The sequence below is a fragment of the Epinephelus fuscoguttatus genome, linkage group LG6 (genome assembly GCF_011397635.1).
Source record: "Epinephelus fuscoguttatus linkage group LG6, E.fuscoguttatus.final_Chr_v1".
NCBI lineage: Eukaryota > Metazoa > Chordata > Actinopteri > Perciformes > Serranidae > Epinephelus > Epinephelus fuscoguttatus.
In genome coordinates, this window is record NC_064757.1 from 32,583,481 (window position 1) to 32,610,831 (window position 27,351).

The following is a 27,351-nucleotide window of genomic DNA, read 5'->3' on the forward strand; positions in this document are numbered from 1 at the left end:
AGGGGCAAACAAACTTGAGTTCGATTGAACTGAACCAAACAGGGCAGGTGTGAAAGCATCCTCAGATATCTTGAGGTGAGACTTCAAGGGCCCCTTTTGAAAATGGCCATGATAATTTCTCTTCTTAACCTAAATTCCGAGCGTTATTTAGCCCCCTTCCCAACAAGCTATGTTGACGTGGTTAGTACCAATTGATGCCTTAGGTTGTCTAGTTTCACAAGATGCTACTACCTTCGCTAGCTCAAAAAAAATGAGCATGCTGCAGCCTCTCAAAGACAGAAATGCTGGCCTACCTTGGCAAATGTTTTTGCTGGGGGGTTCAGAAAGAGGTCAGATATTTTACAATTACATCACTTGTATCTGTACTCAGGTAACAGTCATTCTCATGCATTTTCATCTTGCAGCGACGAACTTTAACACAGCAGTACTCCTTACTTACTTTGTAAGTGTTGATTTTTGAGGTATTTCATCTTATCATTGCTGATATAGCTGCCATAAGTTGTGTGATTCTGGCCATACAAAAGGCTGAGGAAGTTTGGACATTTGGAAGTTTTATGAGGACACGAAAAAGGCCTATTTGAAAACTGTCTGCAGAACTGTTTATTAATTAATCAACTCTGATAAGTGGACTAATATAAACAATGCTTCTGGATGTTGTTGTTTTAAAGTCAGATTAACACTAATGTAGGCAGAGCAACACTTCCTTTTTGTATCCACAAATGTGTATCCAAAATGTTCCGCGTAATTTCCCTCATGCTTTTTTACAGAGGCAGTAAATAATCTGGTGTTAATGATGCGCCGCTGGTGCGGGACTTAATGACAAGTCTCGACACATGACGGAGCGGCTGCCTCATTCAAATCAATGAAGCTCCTTCTTCTGTTTCCCCTCGCTCCTGCAAGGAAAGTAGACACTGGCCCAGAGAACACTCCTCCCCTCCTTCCTCCGCAGAGCCAGAGCTTTCTCCCTCTTTAAACCATGCTCAGGCTCCCAGTCCTCCTCGGTGCCTGTTTGCCTTCGTGAGGGGAGATTTCTCAGCGTGTTCATGTCATGACACAGTGCAGCGCAGGATCCAAGTGGTCGCCTCTAACGCCACTGCAACCCCGATGCCCACGACTCTTTTGCAGTGCTTTGAGTTTGGTTACATGAAATATGCGATGTTCGCAGGAGTGCCCGGTTCTTTTGCTGCTACACTTAGTTTTCATTTTGGCAGCCGGCCATGAAGAGCTCTCCGACTCTGGCAGGCTCTTCTCCCTCTTTGCAGAACAAGGTCAGTGTGGTGCAGCTATAATAGAAGCTGCATTTCTGTGCATGTATGAACTGAATGCATGACTGGGAAAGTTTGCAGGGTGCAGTGCATGTCGATATCAGTATGCACTGAACTCAAAAGCTGTGTGATGAATAAATCACAGCAGAAAAATTATATGTTGTGTTATATATTACTCTGCAGGTCAGTTGTCCCAGTCAGATGTGTCCACTGTCCACCCAGTGAAAACCACAGCTGATGGAGACTTCATCTCCCACTCTCTGGCTCACCACATCAGGGGTGAGCGAGTCAGGCGTGACCTGCGACCCCATGGTTTGGAGGAGCAGGTTTTCTACAAGGTCAACTACAGGGGTCGCGCTTTATTGTTCAATTTGACTGCAAACAACCACCTGGTTTCAAGTGACTACATCCTGGAGAGGAGGAACGGCAGTGTCAACAGGACTGAGCATCATCGCTCTGAGGGGAACTCCTGTCACCTCCTTGGCACTGTGGAAGCTTCTGATGTGCGAGGAACTGCTGCCATCAGCACCTGTAAAGGACTGGTAAGGCATCACACACAACAGGGCAGAAAAGTTGATTTGAACTTCTTCTTCTTCATCAAGCTGAATCCTCTAATCCACATGAAGCTTTTACTCAGTCGTCCTCCCTAAAGCTACACTGAAGGTCCTATCTCTTTGAAAATCTAGCTGCTTTGGGCAGGAGAAAGGGGGGCATCACTCAGGGGAAGCTGGTATGTGGTTTAGGCAGTCATACACCGTTGAGCAAACCCTTCCATCTGACAGTGCCCTGTGTGTTAGTTTGCCCTTCAAAGGCTTCCTGACACTATTTGCAGAACGACTGTGCTGCAGACCCGCTGACGGCTGCTGCTCCTCGGCCAACCATGAGACCCTTTCTGTCTTTCTTTGTCTCTCAGATGTTCCCTAGATACTTTCCTTCTCACTCATTCATTCACATCGCTGTGTGCGAAAACTCTCTGCAGCCCCCCTCCACCCTCGGACAGGCAGTGGTACTTTGTTCTGTGCTGAGATAGAGCGTCAGTAATAGATTTTGGCACATTTTTTATAGTCTGGAACAATGCAGTTTGACAGATGGAGAGACAGGAAATAGGGCCATACGTTTTGCTCAGAGAATTTGAGCTCCTTTTTTTTATTTTTCTTGGGCTGAAATGTTTCTAATCAAATAAATAGTTCAACTACAAAGGATAGAGGACAGCTGGACAGCATAAAGAAAAGGGAGCAGCTCAACATAAGAAGAGCTTTAATTATGAAAAGTGACATGCACCATATGACAGTTTCTGGAGAAATGCATGGTGCACAAATGGTGTAAGAATCTGAGCTTTTAGGGCCAAATAACAGCTGCTTATAATTCACTCTTCAGCATTGTTGATGTAATAACAGATTCATTCAATTTACACCAATATTCTGAGACAACCAAAAAAGAAGAGGTTGTGGAAAAGGAGGAACTCCTCCGCTCTGAAATGATGGGATGTGTCAGCTTTAGTCAAGAAGAATGTTTCGGTGTTCGTGTTTGATTGTGTCACAGCAGGAATGCCTCTCCTGCAGGGTCTTGCCTCCTGCTTCTCTGTTGTATTTGTGTGGGTTGCACTGCCTCTTCCTGATCTTCCAAATCTTGTAAATGCAGTTCATTTTAAAACCATCCTATGTCACTTTAAATTCCAATTATCTGCAACCTACCGCATTTAGAGGATTTTTTTTCTCCCTGCAATCCAGAGTGCTCCAGTGTGTCCCTTCTCTCCAACCTACCAGGAAAACCACTATGATCTATTACACTGATTTTCTGTCCTGTGGAGTTCAGTTTATAGCAGCTAAAACCACAGCAAGACCACTAAACAGCAAGACGCAGCCTCACAGATGTGGGGGGGAAACCCTGCCAGCTGCTGTGGAGGTCATTCACCCTTGGGAGGCAGATGGAGATGGACTGCCTCAAAATATAAATTCATGATAATCTTTTGTTTATATAGTGCAAGGCTTGAGTTACTAAAGGCTATAAACAAACAGGAAACATAGGGGACAGTGGAAAAAACATGACATGAGAAAGACATATGAAGTGTGGTTTACAAAGTCAGGGGGACAGTTTTTGAAATGTGATTCCTGATTCATGATGATCTGATGTGAACTGTTGTCAGTTATGTGGTGTAATCCAATAGAGCCCTCAAATTAGGGACGAAGCTAACCACTTGCTACTTCCGCCAAGGAAGTTGTATTTTTGGTGCCGTTTGTGCGTCTGTTTGATTGTCAGCAGGATTGCGGAAAAACTACTGGCCCAATTTTCATAAAACTTGGTGGAAGGGTGTAGCATGGGCCAAGAATGAACCCATTTAATTTTGGATCTGAACATTGGGTGGATACACAAATAATATTTTACTTTTGCTAAACTTGTTTGCACAGCTCTCACCTCGGACATCACAAGAAAACATGAAGGTGGCTGAGCCGAAGTGGTGGCGGCTAGCAGTGCGGTTGCTAATATAGTCTGTCCCGTTGGTCCTGCCATGTTGATTAGACGCTGTTGTCAGCGGTAACAGTTGTATGAGCTCTATCTTCGCAGCCTGGGTAGTGTGTAGTGCAGAGCAGTGGTGATTAGCTAGCAAGTCGGGGGACATGACCACGAATGTGACTTAATTCTCTGCTCAGGCCTCTGCTACATCTTTACATAGCAAATAGCTGTTTGCTACATGATCAGTTTTTTTGGCCCTGGTGGAGGTCTTTGCTCTCTGAGTGCTCTTCTAGTTTTCTTAATTTCACAGAGACCAAATTGCTAGTTTTGTCCAAATCCCAAAGATCTTGTATCTACCATTATGTAAGACAAGGAAAAAAAATCAAATGAGCAGCAGATTTTTGGCATTTTGCTTGAAAAATAGTTGAAATCATTTCTCAATCAGAATTATTTTTTTACCGATAAACTGATAGATTAGTCGACAAATCATTTCAGCTCTTACTCAGATTATTGTTCCTTGAAAACATGGAGAATAAGCAAAAGGAATTGTATATGACATTCAGCTAGCAGCTAATGGTGCTAACAGGTCGAACAGCACCAACAATGGCAACAATGGAAATAGATGCAATGGTGTTTACACTTTCGCAACAACTCTATTGCCATTATCAGCACTAACTGCTGTAGGAGCGCAGTGCAGAGTGGCGGTGATTAGCTAGCCAGTGGCATACACATACAGGGACGCATATTCATTAACATGCATGCATGGCTGGACCCTATTCCACAACAGAGAAGCTTGGATTACAACACACACAGATCTACTGTGACCTCACTTTCAACAATATCTTTATATAGCAAAGAGATGTCTGCTGTTACATTAACGTCTGTTATAGAACCTTTTGAATAGTAAATTCAAAGATGATAATTACCCACCTCTTGTGTTGATCCAAATGATGTCAGTGCCAGCAGACACACAATTAAAAGGCTTTTGCCTTTGTTGGTGAAAGAAATTACTTAGCGATATGTTTGCACAACAGAACTTAATATGAAATAGCTACAAACGTGCTGTGAGCGCTAGCTGTGGGCAGGTGAAATGGTCTGCAACCTGATCTGTCATCTGCGTCATCTGGAGTTTATTGGGCTGAACAAAGTAAAAGAAGCCTGGCACAGAACAGGCAACAGAGCAGGATCATGACTTTTAAATGCCATAAAAGCCACAATATGGTCCCTACCACATTAGCACCATTTGAACTCTCGCTTTTGGTTGAGAAGATGAAGTCACATGTGCTCCAACAAATCTAGCTCTGCTGCAGTGAGCCATATTTACCTTGCAGGTGATTATGTCTTTACTAGAGTTAAACTTACCCTTCACCTTTACTATTTACTGTACATGTGAAACCGTGAAGACCAGAGTAATTGGATGCCTGTTGCCAGTGTCCTTTTTTATTCCCCTGAGAAAACCTTCAATCCCAGCAAAGCTTTCTCAGTAGAGTCTTTGGTAATCCCTGAGGCACAACACAAAGATCATGCAAGTTCAGACTTATTACAGTGGTATTTTCCTCACTTAAATGCATGTTTCCTCGCACTATGCAGATGAAAAATGATAATGTGTTTGACCTCTGAGGAAGAAATTAGCTCACAGGCAGAATTATCTTCTGAAGTAAAAAAAAAACAAACTGAAGGCAAATGAGTATAGTGAAACCTGTAATTATGAAGAAACAGTTGTGTAAGAATATAAGCAAGTTTGTTTGCAGCAGAAAGTAGCTGTGATTAATCATATTGTGGTAATGAGCACCATCCGCCCCCACCTCTCCTTGTGTCCCACTAATCACTGCTGAGGCCACAGGCCGTGTAACAGCAGAGACTTTATTCCAGACCCAGTTGGCCGGCACTACAAAAACCCACAGAAGCAGGAAACAGAAGTAAAGCAGTTCCACATGGCCGGTGTATTTAGAACACAGACCTGTGTTATGGTAACCTCCCCTGGCTCTGGCACCTCACACCCAAACACGCTTCCTCTAGGTCAGAGGAGGGGGATTAATGGAGAGGAGGAGGAGAGGGGCAGGAGGTGGCAGAGGGACGAAAGGTGGCGAAAGTGCACTCCAAGGCTTTGTGAGCTGGCAGAGCATTTGGGATTTAGAGCAAAAAGTGTTGCAGAATAATCCTGTACTTTTGCTAAAATGGAAAACAAAGTCCTAGTTGGAATCCTGTCAAGTTGTCTTTGTTTGTTGAGCGCAGACATCACACAGGATCTGTACATGGTAATTTTAGGATCACAAGTAACACCATAACCACACTGTGCAAGCAAAGCCTTGCAGTCGGCGTAGCACAGTAGGACTGCATTTGGTATGCAGATCGTACAGATCATGCAGAGCAATGGTCTGAATGTTTGGATGGGCCTCTCTGTAGCATTCCTTCCTGGTTGATCTGCACTCCACCACCTGCTTTTCGCTGCTGGGACTCAGTTGGAAGTTTAATGGTCAGGAAAACATAAAGGAGACAGCAGGGAGACAGGATAGTAACAGAGAGCGCGTCACAGCCCGCCTCATCATTGGTTTTTGTCTGTGTTTTGTCTTGCGGTAAGATGATGCAAATGCAAAAATAAATCTTAATCTGGGAAAATGTTGATTCTGCCAAATGGAGTGTGCACATGAGATACAGGGTGAGTGCTCTCTGCACAGAGCCGCTGGGAAATATCCCCAGCTGACTGCAGACAAATCAGCCTGCATGTTTTGTGGATGAGTCCACCTCAACTCAGAGACCCCTGGCTCAGGGCCACAGTCTAAGTCAGTGGGAAACCCATTCTCAATACTTTTACATGATCAAACAAGCATGAGCGGCTTGGTTGTATCCAAGATTGCAACAGTATGAGATTTTCCCAGTGCGATAACCATCTCAGAAAATATTGCAGTGTCATGGTATCACAGCATTACAGAATTTATATTATTATCAGTCTTAAAGGAATGAAAACAGAAGGATTTTGGTTCATTTTTGGTTCAACGAACATTTTATTACTATGATTTTTCTGCTCCAGTTTGTGGATTCTATCTTATTTCACAAAGTTCAGTGTAACAGGTGGAGTAACACAGTCTTTCCAAAGGGAGAACCGCTCTTGATTTGCACTTTCTGAACTCCCTGAATGGAGAAACAGGATAGCTCTGCAGAGCGCTGAATGAATGTAGTTGAAATACGTATCCCAAGAAACACGTAGAAAACTTGTCAGGATGACCCAGAAAGCTGAGCTGTGAGCAACTGCAGTAAACAGCAGGGTAGACCCTTGGGACCACAACTGGCCAAACTGTAAGCATTGCATGACCTAATTTTTCACATCTGCCTTTTGGCTGCCCGAAGAAATCCAAAAATCACAAGAAACGCTCATATCGTAAGAATTCTTTGTGTTGGTCTTGGTTGACTCAATACATGTGCAAGTTAAGCAGTTTTTTTTTTTTTACAGATACTGAACACATTTATTCATGTGCATGGACTTTTTACGGTGCAAAATTCCTGCTGAAGATAAAAAAAATTAAATTGTTGTGCTTATTCCATTTGTTTGGCTCTTGAAAGAGTTATGCACCCTTCTCTCCTTCTCTCATTCTGTCTTTTTGAAAGTTGGTTTAAGGGGAGAGGGAGGGAACAGTCTGGGCTTGTTTGGGCACACACACACACACACTTACACACTTACACACACACACACACACACACACACACACACACACACACACACACACACACAGAATCGACTTAATGAAGAGAACATACCAACAGGTAGCTGGAGGTGAAACATTTATAATGTGTGTGCTTACAAAGTCAGAGATCTTTAAAAAAGCCTCTTGTGTTTTTGCATGCATGTACAATCAGTGTGTTTTCATGTAGGTGTAGTTGTGTGTGGGGGCGCGTATCTATGTACTCCGTTCACCAGAAGACCTCACCAATCAGTAAATGAATAGTCTTCTGCACCAGTAAGAACATGCAGGGCATACTTAGGAAAAAGTCTTTGTATTGCTGCTGCTGCTGCTGCAGACAGAGAATGTGCCTGAGGGAAGGAGAAAGGTTCATATTGAGATCTGTTGACTAATGATGGATTCCACCCAGATGGAAATTACTGAGGAATGGTCTTTCCAGCAGGCTTTACAAGAGAAAGTCCAACCTCTCACTTTTTAATTGTGGGAACACTATAATTTCTGGTGATTTGTTGTCGCACCTGTAAATGCTCTAAAGGCTCTGACTTTTCTGCTTCAGTCACAGTCTGAGAATGCATGGCATTACAAAATACACTTAAAGCTGCATTAGGCAAGATTTGGGATAAAATAAAAAACTTTTTAATCTTAAATACAATTTGGAGCTTTGGCAGTGCAGAATAGCATGTCCCAAACAATTGTAACAATATAGATTTGACCTATATTTCAGTGCACAGGAAGTGATTGATCAAAACGTAAACCCATATCCACTCAGTCTTCATCAATGTCATTCTCCTTTTCCTCAGAGAGGCTTCTTCTCCCTGCCAGAGGGACACTTCTTTATTGAACCTGTCCAGAAATCCTCTGATGATCCTGCAGGGACTCCAGAGCCCCATATCGTCTATCCAAGAGTTACACCAGAAAGTCAGAGAAAAAAACGCAGCGTTGAGTCCAAAAAGACACCCAGCCCCTGTGGAGTTCAAGGTGTTTATCTGGATTTGTGTGTGCATATGTATGGAACTGCAGATGTTTGTGTAATTGTACACAAGTGAGCATTTTTCTCTGTCCGCGTCTGTGTCAAGCAAGGATAAGCCACAAGTGTTCTGCTAGTTATGTCTTCTGTTATCCACACTCTAGATGCTCCAAGTGACTCTGTCCAGGTGGAGAGGGAGAGGGAGGAGTGGGAGAGGGAGCAGCAGAGGGGGGAGGCTCAGGCTCAGTCCCGCTCGCAGCGCTCGGTCAGCAGAGAGCGCTGGGTGGAGACAATGGTGGTGGCTGATGCAAAACTCATAGAATACCACGGCAGCGATAATGTGGAGTCGTACATCTTCACCATCATGAACATGGTGAGAAGTGAGAATTATATTGTGATCATTTCAACTGTTCTCACCAAATCTGCTCAAATGTTAAGTTTTAAATTCTTTCAGTGGTGAGTGATTTCTGTGTTGGCAGGTGGCTGGGATCTTTCATGATGCCAGTATTGGGAACGCCATCCACGTCATCTTGGTTCGCCTCATTCTTCTCCAGGGCGAGGAGGTAACATTTTTCTAAACAAGTTTTCTCAAGAAACTTTAATGCAAATTTATTCTTTGGCATATATTAAAGTTGGATCAAGAGAAGCATATGCATATCTATAAAGCATTCCTCAGTGGGGTTAGGAGGTGAAGTAAACCTGGAGACTCCTTCATTTGGCTGTGATTCAAGCTCCAACTAAAGGTTCAAACCACAGTGAACATTATGTCCTCACTTTGATTTACGTCAGTCTTCCATGTCTGGCTGCATGCGGGACAGACTGGAAAACAATTTCAAAGAAAATTCAGCAAGAACGTAAGGAGCGACAAACAAAAATCCTATTTGACCCAATAAAATGTCTGATCACTCATTAAAGGAGCTCTACACGACATTCAACATATGAAATAATATAGCAGCAAACAAGTATTTGCTATGTACAGTAAAGACAAGGAGGAGTAATGGCGTCTTGAGCAGAGAATGAAGTCAGGCTTCCTCACTTTGTTGTAGTCCAAGCTTCTCTGTTCTTTATTTGTTGTGGTAGCCAGGCTGACTGGGTGTGCGACCTTTTGTTTGGTATGCATTTTTGATTTCTCCTAGCTATTTGGGATCAGTAGGACCCGCTAAGTATAAAAACTCAAACACTGTCAGTGATAATAAAGTCCCAGTGTCCTCAAATGAGATGACAATAAAGTCCCAACGTCTTCAAACAAGGACTTACTAAGCAACGGGGTCTTAGCTTGTTGCTGTCGCTAAAATTGGTCAAATTATGCATCTTAAATAAACAGGTTTCAATTATAAAATGCGATCATGTTTTGGGTCTTGTCCACTTTTGTGTCGGGATCGGCTGCAGACTGACTTAGCAGAGATGGCTGCCATCTTGTTTTTACATGGATTAGTGTATTGTGCTCTTACTACCACTGCACTGCACTCATAACCATCCACAGATAACGGCGTCCCAACCCATTGTGGCAACACAGCGCTGATGTGGAAGTCTAAGCACAACCTCCAGTCTCAACCCCGTATTAATACCGTTAACTCTGTCAGCACTGTTTGGCTGTTAGCACCATTAGCTACTAGCTGTTGGCTCAGTCACCTCCATGTTGAGAGCCCTGTGCAGACAACCTCTGAATCATGGATATGCTTTGAAAGTTTTAGAGAGCTCCTTTAAAAAAACTGTCAACAGTAGTGTAATGAACACCTGTTTAGAAAAGAAGAAGAATGAAGCCAAACGTGTTGCACTAAAGTCATGTCCATTACGCTGCTGCTGGAACTGAAATTACATACATACCTCTACAGGTTACTGCTGTGTGACTGACACTTTACTCTAAACCCCATGTGAAAGAATGAAAAGAAACTTTTTTCTACAGTGTCAAAAATGATGTCCTGAAATGACAAGAAGTAAAACATCCAAATGAAGCTAAAGATGTGCAGAGTGTTATTTCTAATTCTGCTGTTTGTTGCAGAAAGGGTTGAAGATCGTCCACCATGCGGACACCACTTTGGCCAGTTTCTGTGCATGGCAGAAAAACCTCAATCCCCAGAGTGACACACACCCAGCTCATCATGACGTGGCTGTATTGGTCACTAGGCAAGTGACACACACATATGCACCTGTAGGTCAGCTATATCAATAGATAAATGAAATGGATGGATTATAAGCTCTGGTGATAGGCCCTCTTATAAAAGGAATATGTACATAATGTTCTTGTGTTTCCTCCTCAGGAAAGACATCTGTGCTGGAATGAATCAGCCCTGTGAGACCCTGGGTCTGTCTCATCTGTCTGGGATGTGTCAGCCACACCGCAGCTGCAACATCAATGAGGATTCGGGACTACCTGTCGCCTTCACTGTCGCTCATGAGATGGGCCACAGGTGTGTGTGTGTGTATGTGTGTGCGTGCATTTGTAATTGTTGTGAATAATGGAATATCATCACAATGAGCCATGTGACAAAGAAAGCATCTCGTTCCCATGATGGGTTACTATTGAGGAATATACAGTTGCATCATTAAATCCTATTTAGTGAATGGGCTGATGCAAATAATAGTTAGTATCTGGTAACCAGACATGAAAAACAGATTGATACCTGAGCTTGATATGATGTGGGTGTGTAAATCATATTTAATGACAGTGGAAGTGAACGGACAGAAAGATCATTTGTTTCTAATGTGACACAGGAAACCAGACTTTCTTTAATCCCATTTTCTAATGCACAGTATAGTTGAGTTGTAGCTTCAGTGTCAGTTTAATCAGAAGACATTGGTTAACAAATATAGTCTTCCTGATAAAATGAGAATTGGTGCCAATGTTTTTAAACTTCTGCTTATGAGGACTGTATGATTGAATTTGATTTCGGGAAGACTGGTCTTCAGACTTTTAAAGGAGCAGTGTGTCAGATTTAGTGGGACTTAGTGGCATCTAGCATTGAGGACTGCAGCTTGCAACCAGCTAATACTTCTCCCAGTTAGAAATACTTCAGTGTGCACCGTACAGAAGGTGTTTTACCGAGAGCCAAATTATCTGCAGAGGTCTCTTCCTCACCATAACACGTGGAACAGTTGGTTTCTAAAAACACACAATAAAGTAGTTTCACATAAAAAAAAAAATCAGTGTTTCTCCAATGCTGCTCATTGAAAAGGGACTACTAATTACGGTGGCCAAGGCGGAAACGTGAATGGCCTTATATTCAATAGCCAAGAGGCATTTGCTGTACAAGCTGTACAGGACTGAATTATGTCAGTCAAATCAAATTTGGCCGTTTACAGTAATACTATATTTGACTATTCATTCCTTATTTTCAATATAGAGTGTAAGAGTTTGAGCATGGTTCAGAGTGACAGTGATGTTCGCATAATATAGTAAACAAGTCAAGTTACTCGCCGAGCTAATGCGTGCAAACTATGCTGACAACAGACTGGGAATGTGCAATAACATTTTCTTGGGGAAACTAGATATCAAACGAAAGATATCATTATTTGGAGCCTGATTGGACAAAGCCTCTCTTTTCCTTCGGGCAGCTGCCTCCGTCTCACTCAAATTCACCCTGGGTCTGGACGCAGCATGAAAATGACAAGCGCTCGCTCTGCAGCCAAATCTGGTGACCAAAACATCCCCAAAACTACACTGACTGACAACAATAACCCTCAAAAAACTGACTGCTTTACTTGAAGAATCTTAGTCGACTGACAAGTCTCCAACTAATAATTTGAATTTAGGTGCAGACCTACAGATTACAGTAGAATCAAGCCAAGTTTGGGCCCAATCCCCCCTTCCCACAATTGTCAGCAAAGCCAAGATGTTTGGGGCATTTTTTACATCCCCCAGTCTGCTTAGAAATCCATCCTGGCTACACTGATTTCAAATAACAAATATTCAACATGTTCAATATTTACGATCTGATAATCCTGTTGTGAGGGGGGAACTCTGCCAGTTGCCAGCGGCCCCGAAGGTCTCGTATGGTTTTAATGCAAATTCAAATGGGTTTCCACTCAGACTTTACTCACCACCAGCTTGTACTGTAACATATACAGTCCAACTTGATGACATTTTGATCCATATTTCTCTCTTTTTTCTTCGTGAATTTTTATAAAACTTCGTGCAAAAACAAACAGCTAGTTCTTCTGTCCATTGTCTGCCATTTTTGTTTACCATAAAGTCAGATTTGATTGCAAGTGGTTCGCAAGATTTTGCTGTTGAGAGACAGGACTCTGGATGTTTGTAAATGGAATCTGTTAGCATGTATTGTGCTCTCCACACACTATAGAGACAAACCTGTTAAATTTATCATCACATGCTGTTATGTGTGGAGTTTCTTACATTTGTAACATCTGTTGAGATTTAAAAAATCTTTTAGTCCAGACTTTAGACAGAGTAATGAGTGAAGAAAAACAGGCAAATCAATAAAGTGCCTTTCCTGGTGGAATTTCTTCTAGGCTCCATTTGACTTTAAATACCACAATATGTATTGCAAATATAATGTATAATGTAGTTCACTGCTTTGTACTAACAGGCAATTATGATGCATAACCAGGAATTTGCAGGTCCAGCAGCTCAAGGCCATCCAGTCTTGTGAAACATTTGCTTTTGTATTGATAATATGATAATGAGTCGTGTTGTGTTTGAACGCAGCTTTGGAATTCATCACGACGGTCAGGGGAATGACTGTGAGCTGGAAGGGAGGCACCCATTCATCATGTCCAGACAGCTGATGTACGACAGCTCGCCTCTCACTTGGTCCTCCTGCTCCAAAGAATACATCACACGCTTCCTCGAGTAAGGCTGCATTCATACTCTATTCTGAACCCATTAATCATAACGTTATAACATGATTCACCCAGTTTAAATACTGTTTTCTTTGTGGGGGGAACACACAAGTGGTCTGCAAACTGTGTGAAACGCCAGGATTGTGAAATCATTGTGGAAAACGGAGTATTTCCAAACAAGCAGTGACTCTTCCTGGATGCAGATAAGTGGGCGTGCTGGTGCAGATTTGAATGGAGGTGGTGGAAATTCTCCAGAAAAGCTGCATTGGGAGTGGTGTGTGTTTGAACAAAACTATGTTATAAAAACATTCATGTGTAGCAAACCATGGCAAACCAAGTTTTTAAAAGAGCAAGGAAGAACTTAAGTGCCAATATGCTGAACAAACACAGTCAAAGCCAAAAAATCCAGCAAAAGCCAGAAAAGCAAACAGAACCTAAAGAAACATTAGAGGGCGGTCACACTTGCACAAATAAGTCATGCTCAATTTGTGCTTTGACTCTCATTATTTTCTATTGAAAACCATGTCAACTCTGAATTCAAGAATTCCTCTCTTTCAACAATTTCACCTCAAGCCGCTTCAAAGTCAGAGGTCAGAGTTCATGTTTGCTGAACTCATCACCCAGTACCCTACTTAATTTAACACTGAGCTTGGAGGCTGCAGTGAAGTGTAAGAGCAAATGGTGAGTATGTTCACTGGCACGATGGGATTGCTTGTAAACTTATTTCATCCGTATCAGTGTGGTTTTGCAGGATGTGGAACTGCACGCTTGTGCAGGCTCGATGACCGTCTCACTTTTTTAAGAATGCAGAACAAAAATCCTGAATTTGGTTTGATGAAAACAAGAAGTTAGACTGAGTGTAGTCTGAGTGGGCGGAAGTTCACTGCATAGATCAGCCTCTCATTGGGCAGAACGAGCCACCCGCTGAAGTCCCGCCCTACCACCTCCGGTTGTCATAGTCGACAAACATCCTTTACTAACTTTTGCGGTGTTTGATCTTGGGGGGATGTAGCCATTTTTCTGCCATGGTTCGCGTCCTGTAGGTGATATTTTTGTGGGCGTGTTACACCAAAACCTGTTTCCCCTGGAAATATTTTTGCAAGCGTACCGTTGCTGTGGCACCGCCCAGAACGATTGTGATTGGTTGAAAGAAATAAAAAAAGCCAGGGCGTTTTTTTTCTCCAATCTTAAAGTGAGAGTCGGTGCAGCCAGACCTTTCTTTTCTTGAGAAAGGTCTGGTGAGCGAGACTAGACTGAGTGTGAACGTATGGGCTAGTTTTATTTCCAAAACTTGGAAAATTAGGCAAATTAGACTGAATAATACATGCTACATATATAAAAGCAGACAATATACATAATAAATGTAATTTCAGTGGGCTCATGAGGTTTTGTTTTTTGTGAGAAAAGATCCCAAATTGTCTTGTCATCTACAGTAAGTGAAGTATGCTTCATCATCTGTTCCTGATAGCTGGGCACAAAAGCTGACTCACAGTCGGCATTTTATTGAAGTGAAACTCAATTAAGCTTGTCTTTTTCTCAACCCTCAACCGTCATTAGTGCCTGTCGACCAGTCGTAGAGTACTGGGCTGGGCATCTATTGATGAAAGATCCTACACTGATACCAGAACACAGACCTCGTATCTGAGTAGAATTATGCTGTTAGACATCATTTAGTCAATCTAAATGTCAATATTCATTAGCACCAATTAGTTGTATAGTAAAACATTATTGTGGTCAGTTTGAGCAGTTATCAGCAGTCAGGTAGAAGTCATCTGAAAACCTGCAGGGAAGTCTAGTCACAGTTGCAGCAGCAAATCAGTGACAAAAATAAAAGTCATCTCTGTTTCAAGTTACAGTTAGGCGTAAGCGTTACCTGTTAGGTTAAGATTACACAGAAACTGAGCTGGTCCCGGGAGCCGACTGAAATATCTTAATATTACATTCACTTTTATGCTGTTGACGTTCCCCTCCTGTTGTGGGCCAAGCTGACAGAGCCCTCCTGTCATTATGCCCTTACCTTACTCTTGTCACCATTGTTTCTTGAGCTCAGAATGCATTATATGTACCACCCTATTCCTGATACCATTGTTTCTCATCCTCAGAGCATCATGACATCACCTGAGTGCATATGGCAAATACACAAACCATCTTGAGTACAAATGGCAAAAAAATTGGCCATTATCTTTAAGACTACATCTAGGATAACATAAAAATAAGTGTTGAAAGCATGCTAGTAGCCATTTCAAACAAGCGTCTCCCTGCTGAAGTCATTGTTTGTTTTCTCAAATTTTCTCTCGCTGGTGTCTCAGCGCCACACCTTGTGCCACGTTCTCCTTTTCATCATTTTCAAAGGTCACACATTCATTGTCACATCTTTGTTTCTGTCTTAGTCGTGGCTGGGGTTTCTGTCTGGATGACCGCCCGTCCAAGAGGGACCTAACCACCCCGCTGGCTCGCCTTGGTGTCCGCTACACCACCCACCACCAGTGCCAGCTTCAGTACGGCCCAAATGCCACCTTCTGCCATGAGGTTGATGTGAGTATTGTGTCTTGAATCACCGACCAAATATGTCAGAAATCTTTCAGAACACCCTTTTCTTATGTCTTTTGGGATTACGTCTCTTTCTTCAGAACGTTTGCCAGATCCTGTGGTGTTCAGTGAACGGCTCCTGTCGCTCCAAACTGGACTCGCCTATAGATGGCACTCGATGTGGACCGGAGAAGGTGGGTGGTGCCAGTTGCTTTGTCTCGTTAGGGTGTGGGTTTCATTAGCCTGGGGATGGAGATGGTTAGCACTATGGATATGTGGGTGTCACTGACGCAGAGCCTTGAGTATGAAATGTGTCATGTTACTGATGTTATTTGTGTTACTTTCTCCTACAGTGGTGTATCTCAGGAGAGTGTGTCATTGTGGGTAAACTCCCAGAGACTGTGAATGGAGGCTGGGGACAGTGGAGTACCTGGTCTCACTGCTCCAGGACCTGTGGGACTGGAGTTCAGTCAGCAGAGAGGGAGTGTAACAACCCCAAGTAAGAGCTGACTTTAGATTAAACCTGTCTTGCAGTCCACTGGCATGTCTTACACAACAGATGACATCCTGAAACTGATCACGTGACTGATTCAAAGCTTGCTGCTGTGTTTTCCACAGACCAGAGTTTGGGGGAAAGTATTGCACTGGGGAAAGAAAGCGTTATCGCACCTGTAACACAAAACCCTGTCTGAAGAATAAACCAACTTTTCGGGAGATGCTGTGCAGTGAGTTTGACACAGTGCCCTACCACAACGAGCTCTACCAGTGGATTCCTGTGGCTAACCCAGGTAAGTGACCAAAGCCTCAGATGTACAATTAGATACTACAGACACTGGTATTCTGGTAGCCCCTCTGTTCTCTCCTCAAATCATAAAAGATCTGTGGCTGTGATTGCATATGTCACCCAGCAGGGGGCAGCATTTACACTAGAAAGTGGTCAGTGATGCAGCTACGCCATCAAATGTATCTTGGCAGGGTTATAAAGAGGGCCTCATGGAGCAACACTTTCTTAAATTTCTCAGATATTTTCTCTTAATTTTGTGCTAAGAGAAAAAGTAAGAGTAATAAGAAATCAATTCCAGTTGCACCAAACATTCTTAACCATCCAAATCTGCTCTTACCTGGATGTGCTCAATGATAAATTCCACTTGATCACAAGTAACCTCTTAGCACAGATCAGTGGTTCCCAACTGGTCCCGGTATAGGCTCCAGACCTTTCCTTAGTCATTGGTTCAAGGTCCACAGATTTTGATATAGTCAGTGTCATACTTTGCATTTAGCCATGTAGCTGAGCTACTTTTCTGTCTCTGTCAAGTAGCTGTCTGTTAGTCACTCAAACTGCTGCAAGAAACACAATTTCAAATTAAATGCTCTGTACCAGAAATCCACTTTACTTCAAAATAAAGTGTGTTTTTTTACAAACTTGACACTTACGGATCATTTTAGGTCCATTCAGAGTGGACCCACGAGCCACTTTTGGACTGTGACCCACCAGTTGGGAACCACTGGCATAGATAACACCCCCTAAACACTATATAAGGGCAGCTGTTCCTTGTGGAAAGACTCGGACACATGCCCAGGAATTGGAAGATGCCACCAAAAAGGCTGTAAGAAGAGGAATCAATGTACCGTATAATAGACTTGAAGTAAATGGGATTTTCCGGAAGTAATGTTCTGGCATTACTGGAAAATTAAAAACTAAATCAAAAGCAATGGCAAAATGTTCGTGATGCTGTAAGAGGTGTGTCAGCAGCAGTGGAGGAGGAAGTATTCAGACCCTTTTCATAAGTAAAAGTACCAATACCACAATGCAAAATTACTCTGTTACATGTAAAAGCTCTACACTGAAAGTATGTAAACTGGAAGCTGGAACCAAATGTTGTTGCATTAAAAATGAATACCTCTCAAGAGAGCTGCAAATTAATTTTCTAGTCAATCCACTAATCGTTTCAGTTGTATATTTTGATGATATCAAATAATTGCAGTAAAGTAAAAAGTACAATATGTCCCTTTGAAGTGTAGGGGAGTAGATATTAAAAGGGTCAAAGAAGGTAAAAGTACCTCAGATTTTTACTTAAGTAGAGTCCTTGAGTGAATTTACTAAGTTACATTCCACCACTGGACAGCAGAGCGACACACAGTAACTATGATTAAAAGAAAATGTTTTAGTTTTCTGTTTAGTTTAGTTTTCTGAAGTGATTCAGCAGCCATTCATTGGTCTCATCAAACACATCTTGGTAAGAGTGCTTTCAACCACTTGAAAAATGCTCTCTTACCTAAGAAAGGAGTGAAAACATGAAAACATTGGTGAATCCCAAAAATCTGTGGCTACTAACAAAATAACAACAAATCATGGATACAAACAAAAATAAGAGAAATCTGTTTACATATCACTTCCTACAGGAGGCCCAATGTTTCAGCACAGCTCAGTCGTGTCCTTGCAAAAGTCTGCAGGCATTCTTTTTGAACTTTGTGCCATGTTTGTGAGAAAAGATCAAAAAATGTCTCATCATCCATGAGAAGTATGCTTCATCATCTGTTCCTGATAGTTGGGCACAAACGCTGACTCACAGTCGGCATTTTATTGGAATTCAACTTAATTACGTTCCTCTTTTCCCCAACCCTCAACCATCTTTAGTGAACCCCTGCGAGCTGCACTGTCGACCAGTCGTTGAGTACTTTTCGGAGAAGATGCTCGACGCCGTGACAGACGGGACGCCGTGTTTCATGAACAACAAGTCCAGAAACATCTGCGTCAACGGAGTGTGCAAGGTAGTGTGGCTGGGTAAGAGACTAAAAGAGACAGGGGGTTATAGTGGAGCAGGATATGAGACAAGCTGCAGTGTAACGATAGTATAATGGAGGGAGGAGGTTTTTGGTACAAACTTCCATCTTACATGACTCTGTAATGCGTCCAATGTTGTATATTTATGTGTTTGTGCGTGTGTTTTGTCTGTAGGCGGTAGGCTGTGACTATGGCATCGACTCAAACGCTGTGGAGGATCGTTGTGGAGTCTGTTTGGGCGATGGCACAAGCTGTGAGACGGTCCACAAGACGTTTGATGAAGAAGAAGGCTTTGGTGAGTGTAACACAAGGGATATTCGAGCAGCTGGAGACAAATCGAATTATCTAGACATAAGAATTGATCCAATTATAAAACTGTAGTAACACAAAACAGATAACCTATTAATGGGGAGAGGCTTTGATGTTCCCACCAGAGGAGTGTGAAAAAGCACGAAATTCAAGTTTATGTCTACAGGCGCAAAGTCATTTCAGGACAGTTCGTTAGTATTACGCCATTTGTGTTGTTCCTGTGTTGTCATGGCAGCCATCTTGTCCACACTGTGCAGCTGTTTGTCCTGCTGTACTTGGCTGGTGTGATGTGTGCATGTGTGTGTGCGCCTGCAGGCCCATGTTTGCGTTTGTCTAAAGACTGACATGTCTTTGGCTGATTTCACTGTGCTTGGAAAAATGTAATTCACATGCAGGAATAACACGCCACAAAGACACTTTAATAGAGAAAGAGGCTCTAAAACAATAAACATCCCTCCTTCTCTCCCTCTCTCCCTCTCTGTCTGTGTGTGTTTGCCCCGCACAGCATCCTTTCCAGATAACCAGCCCAGATGTGTAAGACTTCAAAAGGCTTAGACCAAGGGCAAACCTCCCCCTCCTTTGCACAAACACAGAAACACACACACCTTCCCACAAACATCATTAAACTCCAGAGACCTACTCATAGCTGCTTTCGTCCTCCCCCATCCAGCCCCCCCATCCACACACAATAAAAAACAGAGACAGGGCAGTGCCCCCCACGCCGAATACGCACACGTACACTCACACACACACACATGCCAACCGCCCCCACAGACTGAGCCCACCCTCTATTAAAGATCAGAGAGAAACTGTCTGGTTGTCTGGATGTGAGTGTGGCAGCAGCCATGGTGGGCCATCCATTACCTCGCTGTGACTCTGACTCCCCTCTCGACTCTCTCAGGGTACGTGGACGTGGGTGTGATACCTGTGGGGGCGCGGGACATCCTGGTAAAGGAAGTGGAGGAGGCAGGTAACTTCCTGGCTCTGAGGAGCGAGGCGTCAGAGGAGGAGTACTTTCTCAATGGCAACTTCATCATCCAGTGGAACGGGGAGTATGAGGCCGGTGGGACGACATTTTACTACGAACGCAGCGGGAACCTGGAGAACCTTACCGCTCCTGGACCCACCAAAGAGCCAATTGTACTGCAGGTAGGCCATCATAATACAAAGGCGAAATATATATGAAAGGAATGGACGTTCTTTATTTTTTTAAAATGTTTCAGTATTCTAAAATAACAAGCATTTTGCATCTTATCTCACTGTCCATGTAGAGTGATCTCAGCCAATCAGAGCATAAAAACTTGCCAGTAACAATAACAATAATCAGATATTTCAAAGACACTGAATACTGAAATCTGGAAGTCTTTTTACTCTGTGTAATAATTCATGTGGTTGTCCAGTTGTTCTTTCAGGAGAGGAACCCGGGTATAAAGTACGAGTACGTCATCAGGAAGACCAAAGAGACAGGAAATGAGGTCATGGAACCCATTTACAGGTGGAGACATGGGGCATGGACGGACTGCAGCACCACCTGTGGCTTAGGTTGGTGTTCTCATCCTATAAAAAAATATGGATATCCAGTGATATTTTAGTTACAACTTGGCCATCTGCTTTCTGACTCCCTGGTTGTTTCAGGTGAGCAGCACCAGCCTGTTCGGTGCTTTGAGATGGACGTGGGTGTCGTGGATGAGTCTCTGTGTGACCCGGCCAGCCGTCCAGAAGACAGGCACCGAAAATGCAAGAATATGGATTGTCCCGCAAGGTCCCCAAAATGCTCTTTAACTCTTATCTTTCCCTGTCAGCACTATTACGACCTCAAAACATATTGAACTGTGGTTGTAGTTGTAAAAATATTTCTTGATGATCATTGCATTGATAATATTGGGGAGTCATCAGGCTGTTTCGCTATCTCCTGTAGATGCGTACGGAATATAATGGCTGATTTGAAAGTAAAAAGAAGCCATTTCACTGCCTAATTTAGATTTTTCAGTAAGTTGAAAGTGTGATGTCTCTGGCTTTCATTGAAATGACAAATAGAAGAACTTCAGCTGATGAAGCTGATTATTTAGTCACTGATATTTTCATCTTTTGGACTGGATATGGAGCCTCAATACATTTTTTGGTAATGACTAAAATGTGTTCATACAACATGATAAAACTGTCAAGTACAGAAAGTTGGCATCAATGGCCTGGTCAGGTTTTATAGTCTTGTTTACTCGTTCTTTGATGACAAAGTTCTGGATTTAATATATTTCATATTGTGTATATTTAAAGGTCCAGTGTGTAGGATTTAGGGAGGGGTGAATGGAGCCAAAATACATAATGTCAAATTACCTGGGGTATTATATTGGTTATATAAAAAAAACCCTCAAACAACGAAGACAAACACAACTATTTCATCTTTCAGTGAAAAAGTATTTAACTTTCCACTGGTCCTGAAAGTGGCGGCCCTCGCTCCCAGCTTTTCGCTTCTTTGCTTTGGTTCAGTCTGTGTATTTCATACTTGGTGCATGTCTACAAACTGTATGATAGTCCAGCCATTGTGAAGTGATTCAAAAAAATACAAAGTGATCTTGCTTCATTAACCAATATTGTATCAGTCATATTGTATATTTTGAATGTCAAGCTGCAGGCTGTTTAAAATCAGTCTGAGGGCCACAGTGGTCACAGGGAAGGACGGATTTCTTGTAGATGTTTTTCTGGGCCAGTGGTCTGGATAAAGTATGTTTCCATTTGTGCATAATCACCTGAAACTAAGAGTTGCTGTGCTTTCATTGCTTTAGAATGAGCTGTTTACTGTGTATCTTCATATGGAGCAGATTTTCCTCTACCGAGTCCACCATTGTGTTCTAGAGTAGCGTTCTAGTAACAAATCAAACACTGGCTCCAGATGGGGCCCATTTATGTTTTCACGTCGTCCACTATAGTTCTCCTACGCACTTGGCACGCGGGAGAAGTTTCAGTTGGTTGCAATCTGCAACCTCATCTCTAGATGCCACTAAATCCTTCACATGAGACCTTTGATATATATAGTATATGATATTTTGCAAGCTGTAAACTCTATTTTATTGAGGCAAAGATCTTTCAATTAGTTTGGCTTGCTTTGGCAAATTTAAAAAGGGTTTTGTCTAAAACATGTGTTTTCCTTAAAGCAAGGTATTCACAAACTTATTTTTGGGTTTCAGCACCAAAACTCCAGTAATGTATTGGCAGTAGTATCATTTTCAAACGATACCCAGACCTGTTTGCTGTTAGAAGATGATAATAGTCGTCTGCTTGCCATGTGTTCCCCATTTATTTTTTTCAGTGCCATCAAATCACTTTTATCAGCAGTCTCATTCTTCACCCTCTTTTTCTGTCTGTCTGCTCGTCCTCAGGTGGTGGGTGAGTGGCTGGCAGCAGTGTACGGCCACCTGTGGATCAGACGGGGTACGGAAACGAACCGTGCTCTGTGTTCGTACAGTGTCAGGCGAGGAAAGGGTGCTGCATCCTGTCGAGTGCAAGCATCTCCTTAAACCCAAACCTGTGGTGCAATGTAACAGAGATGTCACCTGTGGACAGGACTGGGCTGTCGGCAACTGGGAAGAGGTATGCTTGTTTTTTCTATTTTACTCTGTTATTATTCTGTTGCCTTGTGTCTCTGTAGCTTTTATCTCCCTGACTTTGGTCCTCCAGATCACAGACTTTTTCCCCAGTAAATGTATTATTTATGCCCTTCCTCCTTTGCAGTGCCCAGTCACATGTGGAGGAGGTGTTCGCTCACGTACAGTCACATGTGCACTATCACCCAAGAAGACCTGCGATCTCTCAACCAAACCTCGGTCTAGATCGCTGTGTGCCTTGCAGAGCTGCCCTAACTCAAGTCTCCGGCGACGACCGGGGCCTCCACCTAAATACCGCCGCATCTTCCCACCCAAGAGCCGCCCCACCAAGCATCCTACATCTGCACCTACCTGGGCTCCCTCAAGCACCACGGCCACAGCTGCACCCACAGCTGCCACTGTCACTGTAAAGAGGAAAACAACCACCACAGCAACTACAACTGCTTTCATCCCTTCCACAACATCCCTTTCAACCCCTAAAACAACAATCCCTGAAATCATAGACACAGATGATTATGGGTTTGATGTTAAAGTGAAGAACAATAAGGATAAGAAAGGGAAAGTTTCCCCACCTAAAGCCAAATCTGCTGAAAAGGACAGTAAAATAACTGGCATGGAAAAGGAAAAGGTAGAGGAGAGTGACGAGGGAGAGGAGGGAAGTACGCCAAATGTGGTGATGTATACTCCAGGATATGATTATGTCGTTGAGGATAGGACAACAGAGGAGGAGGAAGGGATCATTGACCTGGATGTTACCACATCTGCATCACTCAAAAATCCTCTTAAATCAACCATGCCGACACCACTCATCACACCTGCTTTGCAAACAAGTCCACCCACCAAAGCATCCACCTACTCCACCCAACACACCAGTACTAAAACATGGGCAAAGACCACTCACCACTATCCCTTCCCCAATTCCCACACCACCCCACGTATCAATCCATACAGCCCCAGGACACAGAGGGTTCCCCTCACCACTCCTGCGTACCACTCTGTCACATCGAAAGCGGGCTTCACTACAACAAGAGCTCCTTCAACAACTGCAAGGAAACCATTCACCACATCAGCATCACCCCAGCCCACAGTGAAGATCATTAAACTAAAGAAGCCTGCCGTGACGCCCAGGAAAAACAGCTCCACCTCTCGTTCTAAAAAGCCGTCCTCCTGGCCCAAAGGCGGTCGCTCCAAGAGCCAAAACCAGCGACCACAAAGTCCCGTGAGCAGCTCCGTCAGTGACCAGAGCAACGTGATGGCCAGAGAGCCGGTCAGCATGGATCTATTCTGGATTGTAGGAAACTGGAGTGAGGTGAGTACAAACCATAGAAATAGAATGAGAGTAGGACGGACATTGAGCTGTTTGCTGTGGTGAAATGGCAGTAGTTGGTAGTTGTTATGGTGACAATACAAGTCAATGGGGCTGTAAAGTGTGTCACTCACACTCACTATTTCAAGAACTCTGTTTCGGCCAACTGTTCATACTTAGCCAGCGTTTCCCATTTGTCTGTCTCTTGCTATAGATTGGCATCAAAGGTCCAGTGTTATTCAATGGTAGTTGTTATGGTGACAATACAAGTCAATGGGGCTGTAAAGTGTGTCACTCACACTCACTATTTCAAGAACTCTGTTTCGGCCAACTGTTCATACTTAGCCAGCGTTTCCCATTTGTCTGTCTCTTGCTATAGATTGGCATCAAAGGTCCAGTGTTATTCATAACTATATTTTTTTTAGTGTATCATCAGTTTTGTGTTTTTATTACCTTAGACTCATCTATATCTACATACAGAGGGGGTCCTTGTCCACGAAGTCTGCCATGTTGTTTCTACAGTGGCCCAGAACGGACAAACCAAACACTGGCTATAGGCAAAGCCATTTACTGAACTCAGATATGAATTATAATTTGATGAATTACCAGTTGAAATATCCATCCACCATAGTTTCAGTCCTGCAATCTCCATGGTAACTGCTTATCCTCTTGAGGGTCACGGGGAGGCTAGAGCCTATTCCAGCTGACATTGGGTGAGAGGCAGGGTACACCTTGGACAGGTTGACTATCGCAGGGCTGACACATAGAGACAACCATTCACAGTCACATTTACACCTACGGACAATTTAGAGTCACCGATAAACCTATCCCCAACCTTCATGTCTTTGGACTGTGGGAGGGCGCCGGAGTACCCGGGGAAAACCCACACTTACACGGGGAGAACATTCAAACTCCGCACAGAAGGGCTCCCTCCTGGGATTGTACCGGGAACCCTCTTGCTGTGAGGTGACGGTGCTAACCACCACACCATTATGCCGCCAGTAGAAATATGAAGAAATTTAATCTGGCGATCCTCAATTACTTTCTTGCAGCTAGGCAACTTAGATCATGCACAAAAGATGCCTTTCCATGCTTCGTACAACTTCATTGCTCGTTTGGTCATTAGGGCAAAACCTCACCTCAGTGAGTTTGCCAATTTAAGTACAGGCTTGACATTATTGCTGGCAGTTGTCCAAGGCATACTATAACTTTAAAAGATCTTTCCTAATAGACATGCTATGACTGTTATGATGTGAATGCCTTGAAAATTGTCCTGCAGCACCTTGAACTTTATGTAATTTATCACAGTGAAGTTTTGTCTGCTTTACTCTCTCTTTTTTTAAGTTAATTTTTCTTGCATGGAAATTAAGTCACTAATGCTTCAGTGAAGCTTTGACACCTAGGTATTAATTTGAATTTTCTAAGAAGCATGATGTTACCATAAAACACAGAAGACAAACAATGAGCAAAGATGGATGTTGGTAAAGGTTTGTGTTAATTTGATCATTTCTTTGTCAATGTCAGCTATTTGGCAGCAAAAAGGAGAGTCTCTTCTTGCAGCTGCATAATGTGACGTAAAAGTATAATTGTTTGATGTTTGATTAGTTAGATGCATATTAATGTCAATGTTCTATTGAAAAGTTATTTCCAGTAGCTTCTTGATAGTAGGAAATCGAGTGAGGTATAATTTAGAGAATAGTTACAGGTGTAGTCCTTAAAGAGTTTCTGGTTGTTGATTTTTAGATTGCCAAAACTTCTACTTTACAGCGTCATTGCCTCACATGTCTCTTTAATCAGTTTGTCAGTGCACACATAAGCCAGGTAGAATTTTAATGAGAAAATACCCTTCCTCCCAAGTGTTCAACAACATGTGGAATTGGAGCAATATGGAGGACAGTGGTGTGCAGCTCCCAGAAGGATGAGGACTGTGCCAACATAAAGAGACCTGAGCCTGCACGCACGTGTCACCTGCAGCCCTGTGCCACCTGGCAAAGTGGCAGCTGGAGCAAGGTGAGTAACCTTAGATTTCCTCCTGTCACCGAATCTGATAATTACTCTTAATACTTAATTATAATTCCACTTATTATCCTTTACTTTTCCATCTGACCAGATGGGTTTGTTTCTGTTGCAGTTCTCACTTGTCGTGTTTTTCCGAGCTGTTTATTTCACTGTGATTTCCTCCACAGTGTCCAGATAACTGTGCGGTGGTGGGAAGGAGGTACCGTGATGTCCAGTGTGTCGATTCGCAGAGTAAACGTCCCCTTCGACCTTTCCACTGTCAAGCTGTGTCCAGCAGACCCCTCAGCACCTTGACTTGCCCTCACAAGCCCTGTATGAGCTGGAGTACATCACCATGGGGACCGGTAGGAGCCTTATACACACTAAATCTTTATATATTACATGTTTGGCATATTTTTAATAGCTACAAGGAGTTATACATGTTTATATGGATATACATGTTCATTTGTCTTACCCCAAGTGATATCTAGCCATGCAGATAGTTTCATTTTCATCCCATTTTCCACCAGAGACCACAGTTATTGCAGCTCTGTCACAAGATGTAGCCTCTCTACTTTAATACATTAGGGACTGAGGATATGTAGCCACACCCAACTCCACAAATCAATGAAAGTTGTCACATTCAGGCCCAACATTATACAAATACAAGTGTGTTTGCAAGGAGATTTTGTTCCAATCACAGTAAAAAGAAGATGCCTTCCTTAAATGTTTGTGTTTTCCTCAGTGCTCTGGCAGCTGTGGTGAAGGTGTCAGGGAGCGGCTGGTGTACTGCCCCGAGCCTAATCGCTGTAGCACCACACTGAGGCCAAACGGCACAGAGCTGTGCAGTTTAAAGCCCTGCAGTCACTGGAAGGCTGAGGACTGGGAGGAGGTCAGTCACACATGATTGAGATTTCCTCGAGGCATTGAGGGCATTTCTAAATGTTGTTTGCAATAAAAAAAAAAAGCTGGCAGTTGCAGTAGTCGTAGAAGCGGACTAAATTATCACTCTTTGTGTTACTTTGCAGTGCTCTGTGAGTTGTGGTGGGGGTCAGCAGCAGCGTGAAGTTAACTGTGTAACTGAGCAGGATTTGGCTGTAATGCCAAACAACCTCTGTGAGAAGATTTCCAAACCAGAAACACTCAGGAAGTGCAATATGCAGGAATGCAAGACCAACACAGGTTTGTACACAGCGCCCAGTCTGTCTGTCTGTCTGTCTTTCTAGCTGTGCGGAGCGATTTGTGCAAACCTCTTTGTTAAAATCACTCCAAACAAACTTAACCTTACATATTACATTATTATTATTACCACATATTGCATAGTTTAATGGTTTTTGACCCTTTGTGTTGTGTTCCTCCCTCTGCAGGTCCAGTTTGCAGGAAGAACACCATGTCCTCTCGCTTCTGTGACAAGCTGAAGCTGTTGGGTCGCTGCTCTCTCAGGTCGGTCCAAAGACAGTGTTGTGTCACCTGTGGGTCATAGCCAGGGTCACACACTCATATTACAATGGACACATCCATAACTACAGTAATACTTACTGTATCCTCATGCAACACAAAGCCATCCACAGACTGACACGTCCAAACCAAAGTGCTTTTGACCACAACAAGCACATCTTAATCAGCACAAGAAACCTGGGTCGACCAAAATTATAT

At 43.0% G+C, this 27,351-nt stretch overlaps 1 protein-coding gene across 1 annotated transcript; it reads left to right on the forward strand.

Annotated features, from left to right (window-relative positions):
* Positions 1-27,351, forward strand: adamts12 (ADAM metallopeptidase with thrombospondin type 1 motif, 12). Its single transcript, XM_049579547.1, has 25 exons — positions 1-75; positions 768-1,268; positions 1,449-1,807; positions 8,200-8,377; positions 8,531-8,739; positions 8,846-8,929; positions 10,369-10,493; positions 10,628-10,777; positions 13,033-13,176; positions 15,557-15,701; positions 15,797-15,889; positions 16,049-16,194; positions 16,314-16,483; positions 18,334-18,467; positions 18,655-18,775; positions 19,691-19,938; positions 20,190-20,331; positions 20,425-20,551; positions 22,167-22,377; positions 22,519-23,700; positions 25,555-25,707; positions 25,884-26,060; positions 26,441-26,587; positions 26,724-26,877; positions 27,063-27,351. Exons 2-25 carry the CDS (start codon positions 1,151-1,153, stop codon positions 27,176-27,178), a joined length of 4,833 nt encoding a protein of 1,610 aa, XP_049435504.1. The 5' UTR covers positions 1-75; positions 768-1,150; the 3' UTR covers positions 27,179-27,351.

Coding starts and splice junctions, on each gene's coding strand:
- adamts12 (XM_049579547.1), top strand. CDS start 1,151: ATGCGATGTTCGCAGGAGTGCCCGGTTCTTTTGCTGCTACACTTAGTT. Junction 20,332..20,424: donor CAGCACCACCTGTGGCTTAG/GTTGGTGTTCTC, acceptor TGGTTGTTTCAG/GTGAGCAGCACCAGCCTGTT. Junction 26,588..26,723: donor AGGCTGAGGACTGGGAGGAG/GTCAGTCACACA, acceptor GTTACTTTGCAG/TGCTCTGTGAGTTGTGGTGG.